The sequence below is a fragment of the Botryllus schlosseri genome, chromosome 5 (genome assembly GCF_051294905.1).
Source record: "Botryllus schlosseri isolate E-star chromosome 5, Bs_hap1, whole genome shotgun sequence".
NCBI classification, from domain to species: domain Eukaryota; kingdom Metazoa; phylum Chordata; class Ascidiacea; order Stolidobranchia; family Styelidae; genus Botryllus; species Botryllus schlosseri.
In genome coordinates, this window is record NC_137240.1 from 12,452,334 (window position 1) to 12,471,193 (window position 18,860).

The following is an 18,860-nucleotide window of genomic DNA, read 5'->3' on the forward strand; positions in this document are numbered from 1 at the left end:
GGGAAGGTGGGATATTAGGGTTAGGGGTTTGGTTAGGGTTATGATTAGGGTTAGGGGAGGTGGAATATTAGGGTTAGTGGAGGTGGGATATTAGGGTTAGGGGTTAGGGTTAGGTTAGGGTTATGATTAGGGTTAGGGGAGGTGGGATATTAGGGTTAGGGGAGGTGGGATATTAGGGTTAGGGGAGGTGGGATATTAGGGTTGGGGGAGGTGGGATATTAGGGTTTGGGGAGGTGGGATATTAGGGTTATGATTAGGGTTAGGGGAGGTGGGATATTAGGGTTAGGGGACGTGAATATTAGGGTTGAGGGAGAGGGTGATGTTAGGGGAGGCGGGATTTAGGGTTGGAGAGAGGGGGATGTTAGGGTTGGGGAGAGGGGTGATATTAGGGTTGGAGAAGAGGGTTAGGGACATGATATCCCACCTCCCCTGACCCTAATCATAACCCTAACCTAACCCTAATATCCCACCTCCCCTAATCCTAATATCCCACCTCCCCTAACCCTAATCATAACCCTAACCCTCCTAACCCTAACATCCCCCTCTCCCCCAACCCTAATATCCCCCTCACGTAACCCTAATATCCCCCTCACGTAACCCTAATATCCCCCTCTCCCCCAACCCTAATATCTCCCCTCTCCTCAACCCTAATATCCGTCTATCCCACCCCAACGCGAAAAACAATTCATTTTGACGTTTATAAATTTTTCTGTTTATGTTCATGGGGAAACATTTATTGGTGTCATGGGGATCATTTTTTCGATGTGTGGGGAATAACGAAGAAGTGCCGCCCATTCTACAAGATCATCACAGAAGGTGCAACTAAATAGCGCACGCAGCATGATGTCACAGCATCAATTAAATTCCACAAGCAGGTTGATGAAAATATGTGCATGCAATGCTTAATTTATGCTGGGATAATCAAACAATTCACAACCGAAGTATGGGAATGGCATGGTACTAATGAAAATGTGACTATATTGAATTTATAATAATACTATCGATTACGGGAGTGCGGGAGCTAGGATGGCCTATCCTAGAAACGGTCCTGATACAACAAAAACCAACCGAAGTTATGGCATGTACTCTGTATTGTATGGCATCGCTACTCTTTCAACAATAAGATAAGTAATGATGTAAATAAATATAACCAAACAGAAAACAGAATCAAAGAATTGGTCGCTTCGATTGTATCTCGCATATTTCAAATTATATAGGTACAGAATTTCTGTACTCTTGGACTAGTGTTATGAATATTATTTCACTGCCACTGCCATAACATTTCTGGTTACTTTATTGCATCATGTGATTTAGTATGGTAACACAGAGTGAAAAGAAATGTCACAAACATCGCATCTAATGAAACTGTAAAATGCGGTGTACCGATAAGGTTCACTAGATTCTGGCGTTCTGCAGCACCGAACGGTATATGTAGGCTACTGTTATACAGCCTAGAGCCTACCGCCTCTTGGTACTTTAAAATGCACAAAAAGGGTAAAGAAAGTCCAACACGACACAATGGGGACAGACAGAACCTCAGAAACTTTACAAACTGCTTGATATTCTGCGGACAACGCTTCCTTTCAAACACAAAGAGACAATCGAGCACCATCTGATATAAGTCCTACAAAAGCGCGGCGCATGGTAACAAAACAACACGCCACCGAAACGGACCGTTCTAAATGTGAAATAAACGGAATTCGCAACACTCATCCTGGATAGTACGCAAACTAGAGCTTGAACTAGAGCTTTCGGCGAACATAGCAGCGAAAGCGATACATATACATTATTATTATGCGGTCAACCATTTGCGTCCTCGGAAATCAACACGAGCAAGCGAACGCCAAGCGACACCACTAAAGTGCGATGAGGTCGTTTCGAGAGTCCCGGATGCCCGCAGCCGGTTATGTTCGGTTACTCGATTAGGCGGTCACGTGACCCTGTATCGCGGCAACAACAGAATCGCCGCGTCGGGTTCCATTCATTGATTTGTCCATTTTAATTGTATTTTTATCTGTTATAAACACAAAATTACGACAGTACAGCGAGATTACAAGGGGTGAAATCTGTCGCTCGTATAATCAACGGCGACCAAAAAAAGGCCAGAAGAAGACCCGATGAAGGACGTAGGCACTGGGCAGGGTTGTAATGACTCAAGTCATGACTCGACTCGAGTCCGACTCGAGTCAAGATTTTCTGATGACTCGATTTGACTCGAGTCATTTTCTCAAAATACGGAAATAACTCGACTCGAGTCAATCTGTGTTTTGACTCGACTTGGAATGGAAAGCGCGTCTGAAGAAATATGCTGCCAAATAAATACTAAAACTGTGATTTCGGCAGTAGGCCGAGGTGGATGCCAGAGACCATACAACTGGTCGTTTCGGCATCCTACCATCTGTTCATTATATCGCATTGTGCTTTGCGGAGGTGGTCAGTAACGATAACTTCTACAATTTCGAAGTACGGAAGTAGTTTTCCACCACTTGCAGTACTTAATGAAGAAAATCTAATTGTCCGTTGCTTCTACGTCATAGTATTTTGTGATTCACTACTTCTTTTCACTACTTCAAGTTTGTCAAGTAGAATTTCGGGTCTGTATAGTTTTTTCACAGAGTATACCAATGATGTATATATATCATTGGAGTATACTAACAAGAATTAAATTTTCGAATTTTCGCATAAGTAAATCTCAGAGTTTTGGTGTCACGCATCACGCAGATTAGGTAGAGTGACAAGTATGCTTTCCCGAAAGTGTCGGTCAATATAATTTGGGTGGCGGGTTGTGTGGTTCCGTTCGCACCGCATTATCGCCCATGCTATTATCGCACTGCATGTGGTCTTGTTCTACAGCAACCTTAGAGACGACATGCCTGTCTAGGTCCTTCCATTATTCCAATCGAAGTTACAATATGTGGCATCATCTGTTGGGTGGAGGTTGCCTGTAAAACTGCACTGAAGCCGCTGCAAAAACTACAACATCAGGTGCTCCGTATAATAGCCAGTGTCTCAAAGGGACGCGGCTGTGTATCCAACAATCACTGAGCTCAAAAGATTTAGTGTCCTAAACATATGAAGGATATGGGGAAACTAAAATTGTCAAACTTATGTATCTGTTCTACTGCGGCCACTGCCCCGACGAATCCATAGTGACATCTTTACCTCGGTATCAAAAGTGCAGAAGCAGTAAGCACGACACGCGCGTCCACGTCGTCCAACTATCATATGGTGGACAAAAATATCATTGCTCTATCAAATATGTCGGACCTGATTTGTGGACCAGTGTCTCCTAAACATAGAAGATATGCGGAAACTAGAAATCGCCACGTTTATGTATCAGTTTCACTGCGGTCGTTGCCCCGAATATTTGAATGACTTCTTCGCCTCTGAATCAAAAGCGCACAAGTACAACACACGCGCGTCCACGTCGTCTAAAGATCATATGATCGACCGAAAAGATCATCGCTCTATCAAATATGCCGGACCTGATGTGTGGAACAGTATCCCGCCGGCCATCCAGCAGTCGACGAGCATGTCCACATTCAAGTCGAAATACAAGCAATTACTACTAAATAAATACAGTCCATCCTCAAGATTACCGGACCATGACTGACCTATCGATCTCGCTTCCCATGACATGCCGCCCTATTTCTCATCGCTTCCTTTTTCTATACTATCTTCTTTACTTTCATTCAGTGTGCATGCCTCCTCGTTCTTTACATCGCCTAGGCCAAGCTGGGTGTCTGATTCCATAGACAACTCCTAGTCGCTTCGTCATCTTCCTTTCTTTTCATTGTATCGCATTTTTTATGGTGTATTGAACTGATGAAATTGCTAATAAACCAATGATGATGATGATGAATCTCGCCGGGTATCCGGCAGTCATCGAGCATTTCTATAAAGGTCTAAATGCTGCACCCCAAACCCCCCAGCTGGGGGGGGGAGGGGCGAGCTCGAAGCGAGCCCAATATTATTTCGTGAATTAACATGAATTATAGAGTATTTTTTGAAACTTATGCAACTTCTTCAATTGATTTATAGAAATAGATATTTCGGCGTCTCTGCCATTAGGCCTACACAGCGCCACGGCGCACCAAGACATATGAACTTTTAGGTCCTGTGACATGCGACTCCGAGAAGTGTGCCAGAACGATCGACAGCTAGAAAACCTTGGCCGAAAAGGACTGCCCTTATGCTGACTTCGATATATACATTATATGTTCAAATGTCCATGGCGTTGTATGTGTACTTGGACCGGTCCTTTTCACCTTATATGTCAACGACATTTTTGAAACCTCCTCATTGAACACCACACTGTTCGCTGATGATACTCACCTCCTCTCTTCCGCATCTTCGACGGCAGAGCTGGATGCCCTGACTGGTGACCAAATGCCCAAAGTCCATGAGTGGACGGCCCAGAACAACCTTTGCATAAACGCCTCGAAATTGCAATTGCTGACAGTTAATTCAAAAAATAACCTAACCGTTAATATCGCTGGTCAGCCCGTTTCCAACACAGATAATGCCAAATATCTCGGAGTTTTACTGGACTCGAACATGTCCTGGAAGAGTCATATTCAGTCCCTAGAAACTAAATTATCACCAAAGTGCGGCCTGTTCTGCAGCCTTGGGCGCTTCATGCCAGCATGGGTTCTTCTGATACTCTTCAAATCCTTAATCCAATCGAAGTTACATTATGGCATCCTCTGTTGGGGGGCTGCCAGTAAAACTGCACTCAAGCCACTGCAGAAACTACAGCATAAAGTGCTCCGAATCATAGCTAGGGCCCCAAAGGGGCCTGGCTGCCCATCCAATAAGTCGCTGCTGAAGAGATTCGGCGTCCTAAACATAGAAGATATGCGGAAACTAGAAATCGCCAAGTTTATGTATCAGTTTCACTGCGGTCGTTGCCCCGAATATTTCAATGACTTCTTTACCTCTGAATCAAAAGCGCACAAGTACAACACACGCGCGTCCACGTCGTCCAAATATCATATGATCGACCGAAAAGATCATCGCTCCATCAAATATGCCGGACCTGATGTGTGGAACAGTATCCCGCCGGCCATCCGACAGTCGACGAACATGTCCACATTCAAGTCGAAATACAAGCAATTACTACTAAATAAATACAGTCCATCCTCAAGATTACCGGACCACAACTGACCTATCGATCTCGCTTCCCATGACATGCCGCCCTATTTCTTGTCGCATTCTTCTTCTATACTATCTTCTTTACTTTCATTCAGTGTGCATGCCTCCTCTTTACATCGCCTAGGCCAAGGTGGGTGTCAGATTCCATAGACTACTCCTTGTCGCTTCGACATCTTCCTGTCTTTTCATTGTATCGCATTTTTGTGGTGTATTGAACTGATAAAATTGCTAATAAACCAATGATGATGATGATGATGATGTCCGTCCTGGCATTTTGAACTTAACAAGACAAATGCCATCCCACCGAGAAAAAATATTTGCCAGTGCAGAAATACCAATTTCAAATCGTGTGCGTCTTTCAGTTTAATATGTTTGGGCGGTTTCATTTCGACATAGCAGACAGGAGGTCACGAGATAACATCATAACGAAGTCATTATACCAACGGCTGGTCTCCCCGAATATGTTTAATTATTATTTACGGGCCCTACATTTTTCCAAGACACCTCACGCGGCTTTCCGGTAAATCTGATTACGTGAGAAGGAACCGCATGCTGCCATTTCACGCCTGTATTGCATCATTTCTGCAGCTTCACTTTAAATTCCAGTTAATGACACTGGTCTATAATAATAGGAACTATATATGCTTTCTACCTGACTCCCGAATCTGGTGCGACCTGGAGCTCAAGTAATGTATATCGTTGATTTTTATCGCTGTCGGTTATTATTTTCCCCTGATACTCCAAGTCGTTTCACGACCTTTCTATCTTTTCTTTCTATTGCAATCTTTTACATAGTGTCTTGAATTAATAAGAATTTGAAAGAAATGAAAGAACAAGATTCGATATAATGAAAAAAAGAAGGATCTGTCGAAACTATTCGGAGTAGTATTTTTAATTAGACGCCCCCGGACAACATGTAAATGAGAGACATCCCTTCTGAATGAAAAGTAATAGAATAGGACCACAGGATTGCGGTGAGATCAAAGATGTCTTAAAGACTTGGAATACTCTTTCGGTCAAACATCTTGGCAAGACATGGAAATAAGTGACATGCACGCAAGTAATAGAATATGACACAGAAAGGACAACAGATGAAAATGAAGGGACATGTATCAGGAGGAGAAGTCGAGGTTGGTGCAATCTTTGGAATTGATATAAAAACTAATAAAACGAACCAGGACCAACTCTTCTCGTGCCCACCTCACCTACTTGTGATAGCTACAATGATGAACATCAAATGGAATTATCCATTTGCTTTCGACTGTCACCACCTTAAAATTAGTTAGGTCGGCATCGCATGTTTGGTTATGGTGGATATTATATTGATCACTTCACAACTGCTCTGTTATCTTTTTGGTAAATCGTGCAGCAATGATTGATTGACAGCTGAGTAAACGGTTCAGTGCGCCATGAACACTCTCTGGTCCAGCGGTAGCGGCAATCAATGGTGGCGTGCAATAAACAGGAAGTATAGATTGACGAATGGCTACTTTCGAACGAAAAGTCTGTCCGCCATCAATTCATCATTACGAACGAAGCAGGCCTATGCAATGTCGAACGAGTTAAAAGAATTCAGGAGCTGCGAATTCTTAAAAAGCGAACCAATTAGTGAATTGGGTGAATTTGGTCAAGTCTTCAAAAAGTCACACGAGCATTTTCAAAATGTAGCCGTGAGAATATTTTCGAAAAGATACATATCTCAGACGGAAAAGGATCGGCGCCTGATTGAAGAAGCTCAGAGATTGTTTGCTATCACTTCAGAGCACGTTATTAGGCTCGTCGGAATTGTAAAGGATGACGTGTTGGGCCTTGTGTTCGAGTATGCAGAATATGGGCCTCTGAATAAGTTTATAAGGAGATGCAAAACAGGATGGCCGCTGAAACTGAGAATAGCAAACGATATAGCGATGGGAATGTCCTATCTTCATTCAAGAAATATTTTACATTTGCGGTTGAAATGTGGGAATATCTTGCTAAAAGGCAACTTGACTGCAAAAGTATCAGACGTATTCTTTCGTCATACCAGGGAACTCAGAACTTGGTGTACAATAGCATCTCAAACTACAGCTGACCCCAGCTCTCGGAGGAGAGAGTCAACCGTAGCACATATTCCACCAGAATGTCCCAATGACATAAACCTCCCACCTAATAAGTCCTGGGATGTATACGCATTCTCAATAATAATATGGGAATTGATGACAGAGCGCACACCGTACGATGGTGAATGGCAGAAGGATCTATGTAGCAAAATTGCCGCAGGGTTACGGCCAGACATGTCATTGGTGCCGCACGACAGACCTGATGTGTTGCAGCAACTTATGGATCAGTGTTTGCAAGCAAGTAATCTACGGCCTGATTTTGCAACTGTCGTAGAGCACTTGAGGACTGACGTTGAATCATCCCAAAAAGAAGCCAGAGAAATGGCGCTGGAATGCCAAAAAGAAGCGACGGAATATTATTTCACAGACAAAGCCCGGGGACCTCCTCAAGGAGACTTGTTGGGGAGCATGGGTGGTCTTTCATCCAACACAAACCGTCGGTCTCATAACTCCGGGCCTCGCCAAAGACCAACAGTGCAGTCTCAAAACACCGTTCCACAGCAAAGACCGACAGTACCAATGACGGAAGAGAAAACGGAGTCAAGTTCATCATCGCACCGTGACACCACACAGCACCATCATGAGACTCCACAGCAGAAGAACGACGCCACTCCAATACGGCCTGACGATGTGTCATCGCGGTTAGTGACTGTTGATGACATGTACAAAATAGCAAGGTCCGTTGGGGCATATTACCGACAATTTGGACAAAACGTGCTGAAACTTAACGACAATAATATTGACTTATTAGAGGAGCATTATCAAAGCGGTGGCCACCATGAAATAGCTTATCAAATGATACGATGTTGGAAGGAAACGCTGATGGCACCATTGACTTTAACCTACATGTTCAGATTACTGAAGAGCAATGGATACTCCGAAGTCGCAGACAATCTTGTGGCTCGTTGATAAATGATGTTGCGAGTTCATGTTTGAATGTTTGTTCCGCTGCTCACACTGAGCCCCATATACATACTTGCTGTACCTTACCAAAACGTTCATCAAAACTGGTAAGTTTTCTGGCGGCCTAACAGCAGAGCATATGGGTCGGTGTTATGTTATTGTTATACAATTTGAGACTCCTCTATACAAGTCCAAAAACCTTGTCTACCTTGAAAGGTGATGATCTAGGCATTGTGATTTTGTATTGGTGTTGACTATTCATTGAATATTGAACAAGGGCAGTGGACATCATGTTTAAATGCAGGATTATTGATTACTTCAAAATAAAAGTCCTAATTTTCTGGCCACCTCTGCGTACTAACGCGCGTCCAAGATATAAAACCTTACGTCATGTGCTTTTTGAACAGTAGCTCTGAATTTTAAAATTGGATATCGGACCAAAGCAAGACAAACAACATCCTGTTGTGGCAATATACAGAACTCATCGTAGGCTACATGTCGCGGCTTGGAGTGAACACTTGCCGGCATCCAAACACGATTTGCGACATCCAGCTCACGATTTCGGAACCATTCAAATCTGGTACAAGTATCATTGGCGTGCATTTTTGCGTGATTTATTTGAACAGTTCGATCGGCTACCAAAAATGCAATCAAGTCACATAGATTTTGTAATATTGTCCGCAGTAACCCACGCATCTTCTAGCCACTGGCCGGTAGCGATACTATAACGTTTAGTTCTATTTTCAACTGATCTGTATTTATGCATAGGCGTGTCAGCGTCTTCTTTATCAAACGCATCAATGGGCAAGTCCTTTCTGACAAGCTTTTTTGCCCTACGTTCCAACATAGCCCATATCGCATGGTGGACTTGTAATTCTTTCGGTAATGAGAGTCCTTGGAATCTCCACAAATCCGATTCCTCACTTTTGCTACCAAGTCGGTGTACTGCCGAGACAACATAATGGAATAAACATGATGTGGATGGCAGCAATGGTCCATCGATGATGTCGAAAAATGAACCGAATCGGTATACTGGGACATAGGATTCTCTTTCAACTGTTTTATAGCATTTCTTGAGTCTGTCATGCATGTGCTCATTGTCGGAAAATATCATGGCTGCATCTTGTTTCGAAATTTCGATTCTTTCAAAACTGTAATTTTGAGATATTATTTGTCTCGCTACCTTTGTTAATTCAATGAGGGAAGCGTCATCATTATACCACTTTGGTTTGCCGTTACTCTGCATGAGTTTGTTAGAAAGTTTTACATCATAGCAGAATGCTCCGGACTCTACGTCAATGTCAGGAAGGTGTAGCAACTTCACTTGTGCATTCGATTTGAATGCTTGTTGTGCTACCGCACCTAACACCACTGTGGATGTATCCCAATATGCTTTGTTGACTAGTGCAGTCTCTTCAGGGGATGCCAACTCCATGTTGAACTTCAGGAATTTGAGGTCGCAATTATACTCCAATGGCCGATGCATGTCCCACGGTATCCATTTGGAGTCATTGATTTTTAGCTCATCGTCGACCTTGGCAATAGCGGAACTTTTACTATTCTCATCTCCCTGTACGATCAATTCGCTTGTGACACAGTCTCGTCTCTTCACCAGTGCAAGTACCGATTCTTTCACAAATGTTGCTGATACATGTTGTGCACAGTTATACGGGGTAGATAGGCCTTTGTTCATCAACAGAGTAGCCCCATCACCAATTCCAGAGTGAAGGAAATTCACCTCAATTTTCTCAATTCTTGGAATCCTTGCCGCCATCAATTTGGATTTGTACGAGGAAAATAAATCTAGCTGCTTCCTATTGATCACTCCTGAGGAGTTTTGTACCAGGTCGATCTGACTACTGGCGCTCAAAGCGCCAGTGGAATATTTTGCCATTTTGAGGGCATCTTGATATTTTGAGCACAATCGCAGTTTGACAGTGTACTTGGAAGTCATAGTCATACGTAGTCTTATAATTGTGGAAAAAGGCAAGATTCAACAGTTGAAATAGGATTCGGAAAGGCTTTGGTCATGCAGTTTGATTCAATTCAATCAACAAACCTAGTAATGGCATTCACATCTAAAACACAGCATAGTGATGAAACTCAACAATTCATTTTATAGCTGTTGCAACGGCTCGACTTTGTGGCCCATGCAATTTTAAAGGTTTCGGTTGATAAACATCTCAAAAAGTCAAAACGGAAATGACATAAATCGCATCACGCCACGAGTATGATGTTAGATTGGCAACTCCAGCAAGTTTATTACATTCAGTGCTGTACTTGGAAATACCGTTTCGTGTGTTTAGTAGATTAGCACTCTATGTGCAGTTACAGCATAAGCATGGGTATATCTCACTCAAGCAGATTTTCTAAGCAATCTAAAAATCTACAGGGTTGCATGCAGTGTTGGGATCAAGTCACTACCTTCGAGTCACGAGTCATTTCGAGTCATTGAACATTTTGACTCGAGTCAAGTCAAGTCACTCGATTTTCGAAGGTGACTCGAGTCAAGTCAAGTCACTCGATTTTTGGAGGTGACTCGAGTCAAGTCGAGTCAAGTCAAGTCAAGTCACGAGTCAAGTCACAATTCAAGTCAAGTTGCCTTTTCGAAGTATGAGGCATGATTACGTAATTGCGTTTTGCTGGCTGTCTGAAATACAGATTGAGTGATCATTGATTCTGAACGAACGAACGTAGAGTTAAATATACACGCAAGAGGGCGCTGTATTGCTCACATATACGTAGAAATGCTAAGCTACGTAAGTAATTACATAGTCTTAGTTTATAGTTACCAGCCAACATACAGAATAGAAAAACGAATTGATAAGATGCAGTACATTACCCACTTACAAATTGACATGATACAATTCGAGCCTGCGCCAATGGTTGATGACTATAAACTATATTCGAATTCAATTTCAATAACACAAGAGGTTTGGTTAAGGTAAGAACAGAGGACAGAAATATGCATTTTGCTACTTTACTATACTAGTTTGCGACATCGTAAGCTATAAGCTTCGACCACTTCGTTTGCGGTCAATTTATTGGTAAAGGAACAATAGAGGCACAGTGAAACGCGCGATCATTGGATGATTAGTAGCTCTCACGGGTTACACGAGCGTTGCGCGACCAATCCGACCATATGTAAGATACAATGATTTTTATCGACACCGATTACTTGATGACTTGAAATTGACTCGTGAATTTTGCTCCGAGTCACGAGTCAATCCACATTTTTGATACGCCGAGTCAAGTCAAGTCAAGTCATTTTAGCAAAGTGACTCGAGTCAAGTCAAGTCATACGAAAAAGGTGACTCGAGTCAAGTCATGACTCGAGTCATCCCAACACTGGTTGCATGGGATTGCATGCAAAATAAGGCCAGTCACAATAATGCGAGAAGCTAAACATAATGCACTGCTTTAGATAAAGAATCGACCGAAAAGTTTTTCTGTTTGAGTCTCGGAACACAAGGCCTACGTCTTGGCATCAAGACTAATGAATTTTAAATATCACTTCAAACGGAATATCCTGCTATAATCACAATTGGCCACCGTACTGTTGTAAATAAAGCAACAGAATAAATAAAATGTTTTGAGTAAATTACTCAATAACACAGTAACCCATTTGCTGAATTCTATTCAAAGGTAACGTGGATGTGATGCTGTCAGCATTGTGTGTCAGTGTCATGCAGTTAGAGTTCTTGAAACCATAAGTAATATCAAGTAAAATCAGAAAATCAATGAACAGATCGCCGCTCACAGATTCAAATTCCCATGCTGCTTTGAGAATTGGCACAAACGAGGAAACGACTTTCATCCCAAAATTTTACTGCAGTGCGTGTAGGTCTCATGAATGGGTTCAGATGTTGAATGCGGCTAGAAAGCTTGACCTCCCCTGTCCGAAACCAACAACGGCCTAGAGCAGATAGCCAAGATAGCCTTCTTGAGGCTCTGATTGACCTCTAAATATGCCACAAAATTATAATAGACGACAGTTGTTGTTCGTTTCTATAAATAGTTATAGTAAATTTCTGTATAGGAATGCTAAAATGAGTGATATTATTCATGTCTAAAGCCGTCCAAGGCCGCTTCTGAAAGCCCGGGAAGAGAATTCTAGTGTCAAACGCATGGATGAATACCCGTCAGACTAGGATATATCTTGAGTTGTGCTGGTCATTATCGTCTCTGTGAAGAGTAAATTTCGACACTTCTTAACTCGCATCAAAATAACAGCTCATTGAGTCATTGTCAAGTATAAATTGCTGAGCCACCTGAGCGTATAATACCCTGCGCATTTGTGCATCAAGTGCTGGAATGTATGAAGAGCTATCACACAATAGTATCTTGTAGTAATGATATTGCATTTTTAATTCAATGTTAGCACTCGCCAATCTGCGTCTATCAATGCTAAAACAACCGATATAGAATCAATAGAAGGTCTATGTGCATGCTTTTAAATTAGCTGGATGGTGAGATCCAGAGGTAGGCTAGCTACCTTTAAATTTTCGTTATAAGTAGCCTAGGCGAGTGTTTTTATGCGGCTCCATGCGTACTCTGAAGTTTTAAATGCGGCTCTGACATACCAAAAGGTTGGGAACCACTGGCCTATAGACTAAACCGACGTGACGCCCAAGAGTCCAAGACATATACTGAAATCGTTAACTTTCATCCACCATCAGGATCGTATCGCAAGTGACACAACCACTAATAGGTACCAATACGCGGCTACGCGCATCCCCGATGCAGGTTTAGCAGAACAGCAATTAGAAATTCGCACAAGGCAGAGATTCCGCCAATGGCGCCAATCGAATCAAATGTGCGGCCGGCAAGGTCTAATGAGCAAACCCGGACCACGGTGAAACCGTAGTGTCCTGTCACCAGAGATGAGCGGATTTGGAATTTCCATGTCCTAATCCAATCCAAATCCGAATCTTCAAATCCAAATCCTAATCCTAATCCATAACTTTTTCATATGTAAGTCCATGTCCTATTCTAATCCGATTCCAACTGGAAATTCAGAAAAAATGTCAATTTATGCAAGGGAGGAATTGGAAAATTTTCTTTCACAACCAACGATTGCCTGGTAACCTAGTAACTGGCATAGTAACCATAAGCACTCCTTGTCGCTTCGACATCTTCCTGTCTTTTCATTGTATCGCAAATTTGTGGTGTATTGAACTGATAAAAATTGCTAATAAACCAATGATGATGATGATGACGTTTATAACTGATCTGAATAAAGTTTGTCGCCATTCGCCAAACGACATATCAATCTCCCAGAAAAAAGGCCAATCCAATCCAAATCCTAATCCGTTCAGAAAAAAATCTCCAATCCTAATCCAATCCAAATCCGACAAAATTTCACAAATCCTGTTTTTTCAAATCCTAATCCATGCTCATCTCTGCCTGTTACCTGTATGGCGTGGAGTGTGGAATGTGGATACAAGGAAATCTCACGGCTTACTGAAATTGGTCTAAATCACACTTTCCGTTTGGCTACGCTACCGACAAGATAGTGTAATGGTGAAGCGTCCGGCTTCTTGATCGGTAGGTCGTGGGTTCGATCCCCGGCCGGGTCAGACCAGAGACCTGATTAGTAACACTGGTATCCATGGCTTCCCTGCTTGGCGCTCATGCATTAGTGGGATAGCATGGAGGGGTGGTGCATGACTTAGAAAGCCGTAAAGGCTATATCTGCACTTCCTTGTCCAGAGGCATATGCACATGCACCCATGGTATGCATATGCGAAGATCGTGTGTACTGTATGTGTATCATGAGTCGGTGTATATGCCGCAAAAAACATCAAGGATAAAAATGAACCACGTCCTTTCCTTCCTTAAGGCAATTTGCCGGAAATTTTGGACCGAGCATCTTGCCAAGCATTAAATTTGATAAAACGGGTGTCAATCGAAAGCTACCGCGGTACTGAATACGGTAATTTAAATTTTATTATGCTCGTGGCCATGGAACCCCCCAAAATCCGCCTCGAATGTTGCATTGTAACGTCCACTTTCCCAGATTAGGACACGTCATGCGCTGCTAGGTATAATAGGTAATTGCTAGATTGCAAAACGGTAGTTTCAGTCGTTATGGGGGTCATATTTACTGTAATGAAATATTTGATATAGGCGACAATGCGGTTGTGAACGGAACCACGCAACTCGGTGTCTAAATTATATTCAGCGATTCTTTCGTTAAAACATACTTGTCACTCCATATATACTGCAACGATAATTCTGGGTATTACATGACTTTTATGAAAATGAAATGTTGGTATCCTACTACGTGAAAACGGCCCCGAAATTCAGAGGTGGTCAAAGTAGTCACCGTCGCTACTCAAGTAGAAGTAGAAGTAACGCCGAAATTTCTACTCAAGTAGAAGTAGGAGTGGTGGTTCACAAGTAAGTAAGTAAGTAGGTATTCTACGCTTATTTTTGCCTACAAAACTGAAAACTGTCAAGTAGAAGTAGAAGTAGTCTAAAATCATAACTACTTAAAAAGTAGTGTGAGTGGGCAAAATCTACTTCAATTACTTCAAAAAGTCGAAGTACTTCGTTACTGACCACCTCTGCCGAAATTCCTTAGGCTAACTTTCTTATTGGGGATTAAACTACTTCTACTTGACAAACTGAAAATAGCGAAAAATAAGTAAGTAGTGCACAAAATATTACGAAGTAGAGGTAGCGAAATAAAGATCTACTTAAGTAAGTATCAGAAGTAGAGGAAAACTACTTGAGTACTTCGAAATAGTAGAAGTATTTCGTTACTGACCACCTTTCTGTATATGTGTCATACTGAATATTTCATTTCCTAATAATTCTATATAATTGATGAAGAAATAAACATTTGACTGTAATACTGTCATTTTTGTACAGTATACACGGCTACAGAAATATATCATATATAAGTGCCAACTTGGCTTAGGTAAATGCAGCGTCGATCGTTGCTATACGCCGTCGTCAAGACCATTGTCTTTGGTTTACGGCCGTATTGAATCATTGGTCGCGCTCAGCAGCGTTTCGTGAAATCCGGACATATGCAAAATTCAGTGATTTTATCGACACCGATTACTTGATGACTTGAAATTGAGTCGTAAATTTTGCTCCGAGTCTTGAGTCAATCCCCCATTTCTGATACGCCGGGTCAAGTCAAATCAAGTCATTTTTGCAAAGTGAGTCAAGTCATATGAAAGAGGTGACTCGGGTGTGACTCGATTCAAGTCATGACTCGAGTCATCCCAAAACTGAGACATACCGGAGAGAGAGAGAGAGAGAGAGAGAGAGAATAAGAGAGTTTTATTGAATAGAATTACATAATCACTGAGCTAGACGTTTTTGTGGTTCCCAAACTATATCGCTTCGAAGTATCAAAAGTTGTTCACAAATATTTTTCCAATAGTCTGCCTCCTGTGTTTGATGACTTTTTCATACCTGCTAAACATGTCCATTCCCATTACACGAGATCCTCGTCTAAAGGAAACATCTACTTACCCCCACCCAATAGCAACCTAACTAAGAGATCTATCGACTACTCGGGACCCATCATCTGGAATGCATTACCACCACATATCCGTGAATTGCCTTATAATAGATTAAAAAAAGCCCTACTTGATCTCCTCTTTTCGTTACACTAACACTGTTGCCCTACCTCGCCCAGACATTGCTTCATTGATCATTTGCCACCATTGTTTATTTTTTTTCTATTTTCTTTTAACTAAACATTTCTTTACAGCCAGACTGTTCAGAGTCAAGTGTACCTGTTTGATGCTGGTGTGATCAGACTAGATGACCTTCACGGTCTTATCGATCATTCCTATCTAATACCGAATACTGTGCACGCATATTTTCTGTACCACCATCACTGCCGTTTGTTAGGTATTTTGGTTCGATGAAAATAAAGACTCTCTCTCTCTAGGCTCCATTTTTGGGACCGCGAAGCACCTTCCAAAAAATTCACATGGTCCGGAAAATTTGGATTTCTGGAACCAAGCTCGAAGGTGGCCCTGAATTATTTCGTTATTCAACATAAAGTAGTGTATTTTAGTGCTGCGCGTGATTTAGTGTCAGTGCGTTTGTTGATTTGACTATCGAATGGCCATTCCATGTTTACATTCGAAAGTTTCGCACTCCTTGCCTGATTTGTGTCATTTGTTAATATTTGGAATATCAATCTTGTTTAATCGGATTTACATCGAAATTTTTATGGATACTGAGATTATTATTATGAATATGCTGATTTAAAACTCGTAACTGTCCTCAAGGAAACACCATCAAAGTAAGTATATTTTGATTGATCCATTATAACAAACGATTTGTGTGGATTCGCTGTACATTAATCATTTGAGAAAGCCGTTTTTCGTCTGTGTGAAATAACAACAACAACCACAACAAGGCAGGTAGAAACGCGTCATATTGGGGTGTCGGTGTGGATTACCATATTTTCGTAGACATAATTCCGGACGCGTTTTAGCGCCCCCTAGCGACTGTGGAATGAAATATGAGTACATCTGAGGTCACACGGTTGACGTCATGACGTCACCGAAGTTGTAAATTACCTATTATAGGTTAATCTCGAATTTGAGTTCAGGTGATTGCTGGGGTCGGTATTGTCATTTGGTCTGCAACAGACTTCTTCACGGGCCGGATTAAATTGCCTGGCCCGCCGGCCGTGTCTTTGACACCCAGAGGTGGTCAGTAACGAAGTACTTCTACTTTTTAGAAGTACTCAAGTAGTTTTCCTCTACTTCTGCTACTTACCCAAGTAGATCGTATTTTCGCTACTTCTACTTCTACTTCGTAATATTTTGTGATCTACTTACTTACTTCCGCTATTTTCAGTTTGTCAAGTAGAAGTAGTTTAATCGTCTAATCAGGAAGATAGCCTGAGGAATTTCGGGGCTGTTTTCACGGAATATCAACATTAAATTTTCATAAAAGTTGAGTAAAGCCCAGAATTTTCCTCGCGCTTCGCGCGCAGTGGATATGGAGTGACCAGTATGATTTCACGAAAGTATCGGTGAATATAATTTAGGTAGCAGGTTGCGTGGTTCCGTTCACACCGCATTGTCGCCCACATGAAATATTTCATCACAGTATATATGGCACATCATAACGTTTCAAACTGATGTTTTGCAATCTAGCATTTACTTATCATATCGTAATCTAGCAGTCCATGGCGTGTCCCAATCTGGAAAAGTGGACTCTGACTTTTTTTAGTTTTAGACCTGTTTTAGCATGCCACCTTTGAAACTTTCTAGACTAAAGACATGAAATACATTTTTCGCTTTTAGAAGTAGTAATTTTATTTCACTTTCAATTCCCAGTGTCATACTTTGAGTTCTAATTATAGTATCAGTTCTTTTATTTGGAGAACATCATAAAAGGAAATGTAGTAATGCCTTCAATTTCCGGAAATAAAGCTACACAATATGGCAATTTTTACGATCCACCATATTTGTTCTGAACGTTTACTAATCGCGCAATGTGTTCACACCGTATCCAATACAACTTCTCCGTATTGCTCTTCGACTAAACTATGGGCGTTCTAATATGGGGGAGGGCGCCATACCATGATATTTTCTAAAACTTGCAGTTCGAGTAAACAGAGGATTAGTATCGCATTTCCATATCAATACTATCATTTTCATCACATGATACGGACGAATGCTTATGCTGTCGAAAATTGGATACCTCGTGGTATGCATCAATATGAATCAAGCTCTGCACCGTTTTCATAGCTCAATTTGCAGCTTTTAACAATCCATGCGAATGAATCACGATCACGTTTTCACAACTACTTACTTACTCGAGTAGATTTTAAGTCAGTAAATTCTACTTCTACTTCAAGTAGTTTTAGGTTGCTTATGAAAGAAGTACTTCTACTCGTACTTGAGTAGATTTTTTCTGCGCTACTTCTACTTCTACTTGAGTAGCTTCCTTGACTACTTTGACCACCTCTGTTGACACCCCTGCTATACCGATAGATTGGTGCAGATATGTGACAGTTTGTTGTAACCAGGACCGAAACAACACTTTTAAGCCAACTCCCGCCCCCAAGCACATTGGTATGGGGCCTCCATACGTTGACCGATGCAACTTCTTTTGGGCTTGCTGTATGCAGTGGTGGCTTTGGGGGTGGGCGAGGTGGGCGGTCGCCCGGGGCCTCCCCTGGTCGAAGGGGCCCCCTATTTGGATTTTGCGCTTTTTTCAAGGAGAATGACGAATAAACATGGAAATCTGTGCACCAAGCAAGAATATGATTCCGTACAGATGTGTCAATCATCATCAAATCACTGCATTTGTTAGAAAAGTCCCGTATCCCGATAATCATCACGTCTCTGCATGCGGTAGAACTACTTAGCTTTGATGTAGTCTATCCTTGCACACATGCAAAATAGACATGGCCGAATCCAGCACCTGGGCAAACCTTTGCGGTGGTGAAAGATAGACAATAATAACCGGTGCGGAAGGGGGGTCTGGGGGGCGGAGCCCCCAGAAGTTATGATAGATACTTATAGGGGGCCCCCGGTAAGTCTCGTCCAGCCCCCCCCCCCGTTCGTAGGGCCACCACTGGCTGTATGCATCTGGTTGTTGAATTTAGTGAATGAATTCGGTCAATAATATTGATTCTTCCATATATCACTATCAAATTTTCACCCTTTCGCAGCACACGTGCAGCACACTAGCAATAGACCTGGTGGACAT

The 18,860-nt window shown here is 42.0% G+C and overlaps 2 protein-coding genes across 2 annotated transcripts; one reads left to right on the forward strand and one right to left on the reverse strand.

Moving 5' to 3' along the window:
* Positions 1–6,563: 6,563 nt before the first annotated feature.
* On the forward strand, positions 6,564–9,394 carry LOC145439022 (receptor-interacting serine/threonine-protein kinase 4-like). The gene is made up of 2 exons (XM_080316443.1): positions 6,564–7,689; positions 7,729–9,394. The coding sequence occupies exons 1-2, from the start codon at positions 6,564–6,566 to the stop codon at positions 8,160–8,162; spliced, it is 1,560 nt and encodes a 519-aa protein (XP_080172569.1). The 3' UTR covers positions 8,163–9,394.
* On the reverse strand, positions 8,783–10,781 carry LOC145439023 (large ribosomal subunit protein mL39-like). Its single transcript, XM_080316444.1, has one exon. The coding sequence runs from the start codon at positions 10,114–10,116 to the stop codon at positions 8,812–8,814; it is 1,305 nt and encodes a 434-aa protein (XP_080172570.1). The 5' UTR covers positions 10,117–10,781; the 3' UTR covers positions 8,783–8,811.
* Positions 10,782–18,860: the final 8,079 nt, after the last annotated feature.